The 12,949-nt window shown below is 55.1% G+C and overlaps 1 protein-coding gene across 3 annotated transcripts in view; it reads right to left on the reverse strand.

Annotated features, from left to right (window-relative positions):
- Window positions 1-12,949, reverse strand: part of LOC116954807 (fibronectin-like) — a 101,211-nt gene that overhangs the window by 59,743 nt on the left and 28,519 nt on the right. For all 3 annotated transcript variants that reach the window (XM_032975637.2, XM_032975635.2, XM_032975636.2), the window contains 7 exons: window positions 12,377-12,520; window positions 10,829-10,960; window positions 8,217-8,363; window positions 6,916-7,077; window positions 6,460-6,621; window positions 5,210-5,386; window positions 811-987 (listed from right to left, as the gene is read on the reverse strand). In XM_032975637.2, the coding sequence (XP_032831528.2) occupies window positions 811-987; window positions 5,210-5,386; window positions 6,460-6,621; window positions 6,916-7,077; window positions 8,217-8,363; window positions 10,829-10,960; window positions 12,377-12,520 (1,101 nt within the window). The remainder of the gene's footprint in view (window positions 1-810; window positions 988-5,209; window positions 5,387-6,459; window positions 6,622-6,915; window positions 7,078-8,216; window positions 8,364-10,828; window positions 10,961-12,376; window positions 12,521-12,949) is intronic.

Genomic DNA, 12,949 nt, shown 5'->3' on the forward strand with positions numbered 1-12,949 from the left:
CAGCCTTCGTCTCCGTCGTGGCGATGTTTACACACCGGTGCGAAATAAGTTCAAAACGCGTACATACACCGCACCTCCGATTAGCACGGTTGGTTAAGTGCGGTGCGAAAGAAGTTCAACATACGTACACACAGGCTTGGTTTAACACGTCGGCTTTCCCGAACCAAATTCGTACTCAAATTGGCAATGACCACAGTGAGAGAGACGCGCAAACTCCCAAGTAAACAACAGGCGTCAGAGTCGGGATCGAACCCACGACCTCCTGCATACCAGGCGAGGTGGTCAACATCTCATAGACACCGCGGCGCCCCTTTGATGCCGGCTTACGGCACCAGAGATTTCACGACCAGTGCCGGATTATGCTCGTAGCAAAAGTAGCGACAAATGCTACGGGCCCCGCACTTTCAAGGGCCCTGCGCTAAACGCTTTCAAGCTACCAATTCCCGGTTCAGTGATTCTGCACTCGTTCTATTGCTACCGTACTATACCGCCTTCGACTTTTATGAACGACCGGGTGTTTAAGGTTTAGCGATTTGTCGTATTATCTGGGCCGTGTAGCAAATGAAAAAATACAATTACGTTACTATGCGAGTAAAACATTTGTGTTTTAATATGTATGTATGTATGTGTGGTTTTTTATTTATTTACTTATTCAGGGGCCCCTTTATAACATCATCACATGCTACAGGCCCTCGCACTTCGCTTAACCCGGCACTGGCTCACGCTACGTCCGGCGCTTAGGGGGGTAATCGGGTGGGGAGGGCGAGGGGGGGGGGTGGGAGCGGGTCCCGGGGGGAGAGGGCAACGCACCCTCCATGGGGCAGAAGCCGAACTTGCGATCCTCGTCATAATGCTCCGTAGTGCTGCACCACTTCATGGCGTCCGGCCGCCCCTCTGCGGTGCACTCCGTGTAGCTCCGCTGGTTGTATTGGAAGGGGAAGTGGCAGAGAGCTCCGTGCGAGTTGCCGCCGCGCGTCTGGATCACAGCTGTCGGGTGACGAGCGGGGATTTAAAAAAAAAAAATATGAAGAAATTACAATTATTTTTTTTTTAAAGGATAAAGACGCAGGAGGAGCACCGCGAAGCTCCCGCGTTCCGGCACCTAAGATCCGCCAGCATCCGCTGCAACAGGACCACGGCGGATGGCGCGTTTCTGAACGGATAAAGGAAAGAAAGTCTCCAGTCGTGGTGCGACCGTGGTCATCCAGAACGGACCGTACAACCGCGCAAAGCCCCGACCCACAAATACGAAGGAGACATTGCGGCGATGCGCTCCACTCAGTGCCAGATTATGCAAGTAGCACAAGTAGCTACATATGCCGCGGGCCCCGCACTTTCAAGGGCCCCGCGCTAAACGCTTTCAAGCTATCAATTCCGGTTCAGTGATTCTGCACTCGCTCTAGTACTATAGTACTATACCGCCTTCAACTTTTATGAACGACTAGGTGTTTAAGGTTTGCGATTTGTCGTGCAATCTGGCTGTATAGCATATTAAAAAAAATACAATTACTTTACTATGCAAGTAAAACATTTGTGTTTTAATATTTTTTTTTATTTAGGGCCCCTTTATAACATCATATGCTACAGGCCCCACACTTAGCTTAGTCCGACACTGGCTCCGCTGGCTTCTTGACAGCGGCTATCTGGGCTTGACCACCTGAATGTAATTAAAGTAATTATTTTAATACACGTAGGATGCTTGATTAATGATTGAATTTATGTATTTTTACAAAATTGCCGCCAAAGGGATTTCGCATCACCAAGTGTCGGGGCTTTCTGGGTCAAGGACCGCGCGTTGAGCGTTTGTTTTTCTCTCTCTCTCTCTCTCAAGGTATATTTTTAGGCTGAGTCAACCTAGAGGAGACCCCACGACCGATTTGATTTGACTCGGTTGTCACAACCGAGTCACGTGCACAGGAAGCCACGCGATGATGATTTTTTTTTGGTCAAGACTCAAATGTTTTATTTTTATTATTTTATTGTTTCCCTTCTACGTGGTGACTTTACCGAAGGAACCAAGAAGATGAATCCCTGCAGTCACGAAAGCTTTCAATCGAAATTTAAGGACTCAAATGCTTTGCGATGGGCTGGAAGGAGGACTCCGTCCGGCTGACTAAGGCTTCACTTGGTCCGTTTACCGAAGGCTCCGGCAGTCTTGACAGGAAAGAGAGGAGCCGTTTAAACCCGGAACTCGGCGACACAAAAAAATCAACAAAATGACAAGAAGAGACATTTCTTGTTAGTTTTCTTTGGAATCGGGGGGGGGGGGGGGGGGGTGGGGAGAGGTTAAAAAAAAACCTCCATATTTAAAGAGCGGCAGTGCGTGTGGTGAATAAAATAAGGGTCACGAAGTGGGTCGCCTTAAAGAACCGCGTGCTGCTCCGAAACCCAACACAGCACCATCCCAACGCTCATCCAGAGTCACCCGCCTGCCCACCGCTAAGGAATGGGGTCACTTGGGGTCGGTGGTGGTGGTGGTGGCGGTGGCGGTAAACCGACCCGCGCGGCCTCCTGCCGCCACCTTGGGTCGTAACCGCCGCTGCCGGGGATTGGCACCGTCGCCATGAACGTCTCAGGCCTGGCCCCACTGGGGGGGAGCAGGCGGTAGGGGGGGGTACAAGGCCGGTCTCCAGGAACGCGTGAACAGCTCGTAGCTCACAATTAAAGCATTGTGGGTCGTCGGGCCGACCGAACATTCCAGGCATTTCAGGCGGACCGCCGGGCTGCCGAGGGAACGCCGCGCTTGCAAAAAAAAAACCAACACGGCGCAGATTTTTTTCTCTCTTTCTCTCTCTCTCTGTCACTCGCGGTTTGCTGAGCAAAGGCCGGACGAAGTTACCCAAATCTCGTGCCTTACGAGCACAAAACACCCAAATGTAAGACAAATTCCTTAAATCTCCCCCACCCCCCCCCCTTTCTCTGCACCCAGCAGCACAAACGGGGTCCCCACCACAGTCGCCCGATCGGCAGGTTGCGTGTGGTGGGATCAAGTGTGGGTACTCCCCACGATCTCCCAACAGGCCTTGCCCCATGTCGACGAGCAGGGCAATTGCCCCCGAGAGGGAGGGCAGCCCCCGAGAGCTCCCTACAGTGGAGGGGGGAGGGGGGGGGGCTTTCAGCCAACAGTGGCGCGAGCAAGCGACTACAGGGCTGCTCCTTTATCTCACGTAGGGCGCCACGGTGGTGTACAGGAGGTCGTGGGTTCGAACCCGACCCTGACGACACCTGCTGTATACTTGGAGTTTGCGTGTCTCTCTCTCCGTGGTGAGATGTTGACTACCTCGCCTGGTATACAGGAGGTCGTGGGTTCGATCCCGACCCTGACGACGCCTGCTGCTGTATATTTGGAGTGTTGCGTGTCTCTCTCTCATCATCATCATTACGGTGGCTAGGAGATGTTAACTACCTCGCCTGGTATGCAGGAGGTCGTGGGTTCGATCCCAACCCTGACGATGGCTGCTGCTGTATATTTAGAATTTGCGTGTCTGTCTCTCATCATCATCATCACCGTGGCTAGGAGAAGTCAACTACCTTGCCTGGCATACAGGAGGTCGTGGGTTCGATCCCAACCCTGACGATGGCTGCTGCTGTATATTTGGAGTTTGCGTGTCTCTCTCCCCCCGTGGTCGCGTGGATTTTTCTCGGGCTCCTCCGGCTTTTCTCCCCTCCATTTTTCGAATCAACATCGCGCGTTCAGAGTTTATTTGCCTGCTGTAAATTTCCACACGATGATAATGCGCCTGCCTCGTTGAGCAATCAGTTGTGATAGGCAGGTCCCGTTTCTGAAAAAAAAGTATTCAAAATAGTTCACCTAAGAACAAGGCCCCAAGTTGTTACAGTTGAGGTGCCGCGCAAATCCTTTGGAATGAACCTTGGACGGCCTACAACAGCAAAGCTTTGCTGGCTGGCACACGCATCTCTCGTGCTTGCGACTGGCAACGGAAGGACCGCATGGGACCAATAAACACGGGAGCGGCAGCGTGTGGGGGTGCCGGGTCACGGAGGGGTCGGAGAGCTGAGCTGGCACGGCTGAGGTCCTGGCCTTCGAATGCGGGCAGCCGCCCGCGGATGAAACGGCCTTCTCAGGTGGAACCCAATTGAACATTTCAGGCCGGCGACAAATGACCGTACAACAAATTGAATCCCCCACACCCCTCAAAGCTACCACCACCATCGTCACCGTCACAGTCGGCGGGCATTGTCGATCCACTGCTGGATGAAGGCCTCCCAAAGCCGCTGCAGCCGCCACCATATTTCACGGACGCTTACGTCCGGTCAAATTCAGACATTTAATTGTCACGTGGTGGCCCTTACGAATCTCAACGTTCATCCTACAAATTTCCATCACAAGGGAGAAACACAAACAAATAGACAAATCATTATCTGTTTTGCACGTGTTGAAACGGCTGTACGCCGTATGGACCTGAAAAACTCAATTTCCCTGTGCAATAATACGGGGTTTAAACCGTGATGAATTGACACCTGTGTGTCACAAACTGTTCGCGATTATAACCCGCTCGTGACAGCCGTAGACAGGTTTCCCGCGCTCGATGCGAGCTCGGTTCATGCGATTCCGCACTGCACGTGCGGCGATAACGCTACTTGTACCAAAAATCCGCCCCACGATGCGGTTTGGATTCATTCGGTATGTGGCTGTGCGGTTGGACGTGGGGCAACACTGTGCAGTGTGTGCACCGTGTGTGGAAATGTATCGCGGCCAAATACCCTAAACGCGTGGTGGTCGATTTCGAACGTGGAATGAAAAACCGGAGGAACCAGGGAAAAATCCACGCGACCACTGGGGGAGAGAGACAGAGAGAGAGAGAGAGATAGACACGCAAACTCCGAATACACAGCAGGCGTCAGGGGTCGGGATCGAACTCACGACCTCCTGCGTAACCAGGCGAGGTAGTGAACATCTCGCCACCGTGATGATGATGATGAGAGACAGAGAGAGAGAGAGACACGCAAACTCCGAATGCACAGCAGGCATCAGGGGTCGGGATCGAACCCACGACCTCCCTGCGTAACCAGGCGAGGTAGTGAACATCTCGCCACCGTGATGATGATGATGAGAGACAGAGAGAGAGAGAGAGACACGCAAACTCCGAATACACAGCAGGCGTCAGGGGTCGGGATCGAACCCACGACCTCCTTGCGTAACCAGGCGAGGTAGTGCACATCTCGTCACCGTGTGCTGGCGGCGTACCGGACTCGGAGCGGCAGAAGGTGTACTTGCGGTCCTGGTCGTAGTTCCCCGTGGTACTGCACCACAGCTTGCCGTCGCTACGTCCCTCTCCCACGCACGCCGTGTAGGAGAGCCCCGTGTACATGAAGGGGAAGACGCACGGCTCCCCCGGCGCGTTGCCCCCGTACGTCATCACACCTTCACGCAGCACGCAAACGCGACAGATTCCCCACGCCCCACCGTACATAGCCTGTTAACATTTCTGTTGGGGGGGCAAGTGCCGTTAGCGAGCTGCGCCCGTGACGGCCGGCACGGAACGCGCGCGGAGGGGTGGCTGGGTGGGTGGCCGGCACCACGCCCGACCGCCTTTGTCTCCCCAGTGGCGACGCTTACTACACACCGCGCCAGGTACTCATTTGAGGCTGAGTCGACCTAGGGGAGGCCCAGAATCGGTTCAAATAATCGTCACTGGGTGTTTTTGCCGTGACGGGGAGTCGGGTTTCGTAGCGCAGCGCGCTGACCGCCACACCACCGCTCCCCGGCACACCACACACACACACACACCAGACAAAGGTTGCCCGTATAGACATTCATGTCGTAAGACCCTCCACCACCCGACGCACATTGCGAGTTGCGCTCACGCACCATCGTATCGATCGCGCGACTGCCCGACGAGAATGACACAACGAATGAGAATCTTTGCTTGTGCCGAAGGAATCCGACGAGCTGTAAAGCTCTTTTCCCATAGATGTCCAGTCAAGGGGGACACAGGGTCAGAACGTGACACCAACAAACAATACGAAATCACAACAGGTAAACAAATCACTTGAATTTTTTTTTTCACAACCAGGTAAGGCCCCGCTGAGCTATTTGCATTTCCAGCAGCGACCTGGCCGCAAATGACCGCTCATAGAAGTGGCCCAATCACGTGGACAATTCAGCCGAACAATTCGAAATAATCATAATGCATTTGATTACATCTACTGTCAGCGTGGCCTGGGTCCGCCCCCGGCCACGCCCCCTTTCTAGAACCTACCAGCGGGTTCTCGGTGTGCCCCTTTCTGTGACCTTTCCCCAAGATCCCCCTCTGGTCTATCACGTGGCCTGCTGCAGTCAGGGCTGCCGTAAGCCGCAGATTCCCCTTCCCCGCCAGCGGCCCAGCGCTATGCCGCTGCACGACCGACTCTATGTCACTACACGAGGATCGTCCAACACCGACGCGGTGGGGTCACGGTGACCCCGTGCGTGCGTGTGCAGGGGGTGGGACTGACCGGACGTCTGGCAGCTGACGCCGTTGCCCAGGCAGGTGCAGAGCATGCGGTCGGTCCCCTGCATCTTGAGCCACTGCTGCCCCGTGGCGTAGGTGGCTCCGTTGTCCAGCTCGCACTGCGCCGACGGGCGGAACTGCGCCTCCTCCACCCCGGCGAACTCGCCTGTGCACGCGCGGAGACGCGCAAGGGGTAAAGTCTCACCGGTGGTGCGTGCCGCGTGGTTGCGTGAGGCTCACCGGAGCGTGCCGCGTGGTGCGTGAGTCTCACCGGTGCGTGGTGCGTGAGTCTCACCGGTGGTGCGTGCTACATGGTTGCGTGAGTCTCACCGGTGGTGCGTGAGTCTCACCGGTGGTGCGTGCTACATGGTTGCGTGAGTCTCACCGGTGGTGCGTGAGTCTCACCGGTGGTGCGTGAGTCTCACCGGTGGTGCGTGCTACATGGTTGCGTGAGTCTCACCGGTGTGCACGGCGGCCACTGCCGTGCTGTGCACCTCGCACTTCCACTCCCCGCGCCCGTTGCCCGTGCACACGCAGTGGAGCAGGTCGCCCGCCGCGTCCGTCTTGGTCCACGTCTCCCCGACGCGGTACGAGCTCTGGCTGTCCTGGTCGTTGCAGCGATCTAACGCGCCACAAAGACAAAGTCCCCCACCCCCCCACCCCGTGTAGTCTTAATAGAGTGTCGGGGCAAGTGCTGTTAGCGAGTAGCACCTATGAAGGCCGGCACTGTGGCACACGAAGGGGTGGGTGGCCAGCACCACCACGCCCGGCCGCCTTTGTCTCCCCCAGTGGCGATGTTTGCACACCACGCCAGCTACCCACTGGAGTCGGCACAGGGGACCGGTTCAGGTAATCGTCACCGGCGTCGTGAAGTCGGCTCGCCGGGATCCTAGCGCGGAGCGCCTAACCGTTGCGCCACCGCTCCCCGTACGCACGCGCACGCACACGTGTTTCAAGTTATCCGCTCGATTTTGTGTTGACACAAAATCAACGACTAAAGGGGGCCCAAACCGTCTGGAGCCCCGCGATCGCGGGCCGTGACCTGGGGTCGTCCAAATCACGGAGGCCAAACGAAGACCCCTCAACCCCACGGGCGACGACGAAGAAGATGAGCGGTGAGCGACAGCTGTACCCACTCGGCGTGGCGCCGATGTCGGCTACCCCCGCCCCCCCATCCCCCAGCCCGCTGTCTGTCGAAGCCGTCGCAAGGTGAGATCAGCTGCTGTTGCTCGTGTGATGATGGTGGTGGTGATGGTGGTGGTGGTGATGATGGTGGCGGTGGTGACCGTGGTGGTGGTAATTATGGTGGTGATGATGGTGGTGATGATCGTGGTGACGATGATGGTGATGGTGATCTTGGTGGTGGTGATGATGATGATGGTGGTGATGATGATGATGGTGGTGATGATCGTGGTTGGTGATGGTTGTGATCGTGGTGGTGATCGTTAGTGATTTTGGTAGTGATCGTGGTGGTGGTGATGGTGGTGCTGCTCGTGACGGTGGCGGTGGTGGTGGTGGTGAAGATCGTGGTGCTGATCTTGGTGGGGGGGGGGGGGGGCAGGGAGAGGATTACCAAGCCGGGAGATCGAATCTTTACGCAACCCCACGACACGCACAGCAGCTGCTGCTAGCGCAGAGTCCCTTGGCTGTCTGCCCGCGGTAAAACAGAACACGATGGTGCGGAGAGACCGCCAAGAACGAGAGAGAGAGTGGGGGGGGGAGTTGGCGGGGAGCGGGGTGGTTGGTGGGGCCGGAACGCACTTTTGGAGGAGCAGGACACTTGGCCGAGGCCACCTCCCAAGCAGGTGCAGTCGACGATCATCCAGGTGTGGTAGGGCCGCTCCCAATCCTCGCCCACAGCGAACGAGGAGCCCAGGACGGAGTCGTAGCAGCGCTCAGCCGCCCCGGCTGCACGAGCACACACACACACCATGTACACACACACACACCATGTACACACACACCATGTACACACACCATGTACACACACACCATGTACACACACAACATGTACACACACCATGTACACACACACCATGTACACACACAACATGTACACACACAACATGTACACACACATACACCATGTACACACACACACCATGTACACACACACACACCATGTACACACACACCATGTACACACACACCATGTACACACATACCATGTACACACACACCATGTACACACACACCATGTACACACACACACCATGTACACACACCATGTACACACATACACACCATGTACACACACACCATGTACGCACACGCATGTACACACACACCATGTACACACACACCATGTACACACACACCATGTACACACACACCATGTGCACACACACCATATACACACACACCATGCACACACACCATGTACACACACACCATGTACACACACCATGTACACACACACCATGTACACACACACCATGTACACACACAACATGTACACACACACCATGTACACACACACACCATGTACACACACACCATGTACACACACCATGTACACACACACACCATGTACACACACCACGCGCACACACCCGCACCTCCGCTTTGCACGGTTGGCGAAAGCAACCCCTCAAACATTTGTCCGGTAACGTGCAGACAAAATAAAAAAATAAAAACCCTTTGACCGTGCGAGAATCAAGAGAGCGTGCGGATCACCTCGCGACCATCGCTGGCCACCATTCTGTCCGTGCCAAATACAAATAACAAACCCCCCCCCAAAAAATAATGACGGAACAAAGTATCCTGTGTTAATGTCAGTGCCAACTACAGCACCGTGAGGGGGGCACAACCACCCCGGGTGTCTCACGGGCAACCACCCCTAAGGTACCCATCGTTAAAAGACTGTGTTTTTTCGTATTTTTAAATGTTTCTATAACCGTATGCAATGAGCACTCAGAGTCAACTTCATTTAGTCGGTCTTGTTGCAAAAAAAAACGAAAAAAACCCCCTGTATTTTCCCATCAGTTGCAAATTCGAAATTAATAATCCGGTTTGAACTCGCTTGCCAGAAAGCATTTCAGTTTTGTGGTTATTTTGTGTGTCTAAAAAAAATGTAAAATGATACAAACATAAATAATAAAAGAAGGGGGCCACGTTTTTGCATCTGTTGTTCGTTATGCGTCGGGTTGACTAGCCCCGTCAATTTTCAGCGTGTTTCACGGGCGTAAACAACCACTTGTAAACAACAGACTCGTCGGCATCAGTCAAGTCTCCGCGCGTGTCGTTTTGCACGTTCCACCAAACATTATTGCACCGCTGCCGACTCGTAGGCCCCGTTCTGTTTCAAAGCTGTTTTGCGTCACCTTTTTCGTCCAGCGGTAAAACATTTTTTTTTTTAAAGAAAATGCCGTTTCATCGTTCAAACTCGACCGGGCGTGCCTGCGGATCAGACGACCGATCTCGACAGACCTCGAAAGCTGAGCGGGTTCTGAGCCCCGCTCAGCACCTCTTATCAGGCAAATATATTTATAATCGGGAAAATTGAAGCCGTTTCCGCACTAAACTATGGAGAGAGAAAGTAAAAATGCGCGGATGATCGCACACTCGGGTGAGGAATTCCTCGCCCAGTGCGCGATCATCCTCACCGAGTCTCAAGACTCGTTTTCAGGAGGGTACTGCCAAGTTTTCACAGTTGATGTCGTTATCGTCCCAAATGAGTAAATCGGATTCGCACGTTTGTCTACGTACAGGTGCGACAGAAGGTAAATGTCTCAGTCATCGGGACGCTAGGCCAATACCGGTTACATCGTGTGTCGCGGTGTTCGTCACTCATTTTCAGAGTGGGGCGGGGGAGTGTTGTATATGTGGGTTATGAAAATTTTGAAAGGAGGGCCGCCACACCGTTTGAAACCATTGTTTGTGGTTTGACAGCAGCACGATGACGACGACGATGACGATGGGGTGGGGTGTTGTCACTGTTTGTGTGTTGTCGGAGGGGGCCCGCACGTCAGAGGCCGCACTAAAGGCCAACCAGGGGCCCGCCAGTGGCCCCCGCGGGCCTTGAAAATGAAGAACCACTTGCCCCGTTGGTTTAATATCTACGGAAGAAAACCGGAAAACCCGGAGCAAACCCATGCAGAACAGGAGATGCGGGGGGGGGGGGGCGTGGGGGGGGGGGGGGTGACCATACAAACTCCACGTAGAAAGGCGGCCGAGTCGGGGATATCGAACCCCCCCCCCCCACCACGGGGCTCCTCCTCGTTGCTGTGAGACCGGCGAGCGTTACCACCGCGGTGCCACCACTGCCACCAAACCCGGCGCCACGGCGAGACGGCAGAGAGGACGGCGGGGGAAGTTGGATGGTCGGGCGACAACGGGGGGGGGGGGGGGGGTTGGGGTGGACGACGGCTCACCCACTGGGTTGCACGTCCATTCTCCCTTTCCGTTGCCCAGGCAGACGCACTCGAGCATCTGACCGTCCGTGCTGTGCGGCCGTTTCCAGCGCTCGCCGAGACGATACGACTGGCCCTGGTCGTGGCACCGGTCTGCAAGGTTCACGTGGCCGTGGGGGCAAGGGTTACCGGACGGACACCACGGGCATCATCACGGACATCATCACGCCACCCCCCCCCCCCCCCGCCTGCTGGACATCGGTGGAAAAGAGCTTCGTAGCTCGTCGGATTTTTTCCCGGACGAACAGAGATTCTGGTTCATTCATAAGGGAGGCTCGTGCCGCCCGGTGACCTTTCACACGAGGTGCTTCGTCTGTCACGTGGCAGGCGAGTGGGCGAGAAAGGTCGTAGGTCGCACGCGGCTCTTCGTCGACACACCGTACCCGGGAAGTGTCGAGTTAATTTCGTTTTGCCGCTGCTGTGGCTGTTTATAATGACGATTCTATCGTCGCCACTGCCGTTGATGACGACGACGACAATGGTAACAATGGTAACCGTGGTAACGATTAGGGACGGACTGGGACTAAAAAAAAAATCGGCCTGGGGCATTTGGTAAACGCACCGGCCCAATTGAACACGTAGGACGCTTTTGCAACCAATGTAACCCACAACGCAGGATTGATTTTCGGGTTAGATAGCGTGGAAATAAATGTGTCGTTAAACCCGCCACCACCCGACGCAGCCAATTAGTAAGGTTTGTTGCGTCAACAGAAAAAAAAACCAGGTATGACACGTAAACACCGATCCAAATTCGGGCTATGGAATATTTTTTTTAAAATTTTCTAAACGGGTTTGCATAACAAACTGGCAGCGAGACGTTGCTCTGTGACAATTTGTCGGCGTGATTTTTTTTTGCCGTGCAATCTCCTTGACCCCATTTGGGGCTGGGTCCTTAAAACAAATTGGGGGGGGTGGGGCAGTTGAGGGCATTTGGGGGCAGTTGGGGGCAGTTGGGGGGCCGCCGGGGAGGAAGACTCTTTGGGGCTGCCAAATATAAGGGGACATAGCGGCAACCGAGAGCATAAATATAAATAATGCAGTGTGTACATTAGGGGCCGTCCATAAATGACGTCACGCACCTGGGGGGGGGGGGGTCCAGACATATATAGACAACACGTTCTACTTAATTAAATAGACTTTTTAATAAATGTTTACTCCTGCAACATCAGAGTGCAGCGCCACATTAAATACGCGCTACAATGACAGTAGTTTAAAGCGATTTGAAGCACGTTTCATTTTCAAAATGGAAACATGGTATGGGGGGGGGGGGGCAGAGCTTTGTGACGTCATATTTGAGGGGGGGGGTCTGACTTTTTGTGACGCCGTGTGACGAAGGGGGGGCGGGGGTCAAAAATCGTCCAAAATCGCGTGACGTCATTTATGTGCCGGCCCTCTTAGCAGAGATAATAAAAAAAATATTTTCAGAAGGGAAAAAAAACCGCATGAAACGATCGTGACGCCCGACGCGACGACGCCCCCCTCCCCGTCCCCCCCCCCAGTTAAACCTACTTTCGGTGGAGCAGCTGATCCGTCCGATGCCCGCTCCCAGGCAGGTGCAGTCCCACACCATGCCCTTCCGTGGCCGCTCCCAGGTCTCCCCGACCGAATAGCGTCGCCCCGTGTACTGGTCGAAGCACTCCTGCTCGCCGCTCGCTGCGCACACGCCACCACGCACCGCGCGCGTGAGAGCTGCCGCGACCTGCCGCCGAGGGCGACCCCTGGAACGTTTTCAGGGTGAGGGCGCGAGGCGACGCGAGGCCAGAGGGGTCGAGTTCGTGCCGGGGGCTCGAACGGACGGCGTTCAGGCCGCTTGCCGAGCCGTGCCGGAGCCAACGCGGCGGCGCGTGGCGGAATGCATCGACAAGGCTCGGACTATTCCAACTCGCTGCTCTACGGGACGTCTGGCAAAAGCAAAAAAAACCAAAACCCCCATTAGCAAGCTGCGGCGTGTACAGAATTCTCTGGCACGTGGTCGTGACGGGTTCCTGCAAGATCCGACCCCGTGACCGTCCGTTGCTCGCCGAGCTGCGTTGGCTTCCGGTTGCCGGACGGATCCACTGTGAGGCCGCGCTCGTGACACAC

This window comes from Petromyzon marinus, chromosome 56 (assembly GCF_048934315.1).
Source record: "Petromyzon marinus isolate PM22_M1 ecotype Great Lakes invasive population chromosome 56, UKy_Petmar_22M1.pri1.0, whole genome shotgun sequence".
Taxonomy (NCBI): Eukaryota; Metazoa; Chordata; class Hyperoartia; order Petromyzontiformes; family Petromyzontidae; genus Petromyzon; species Petromyzon marinus.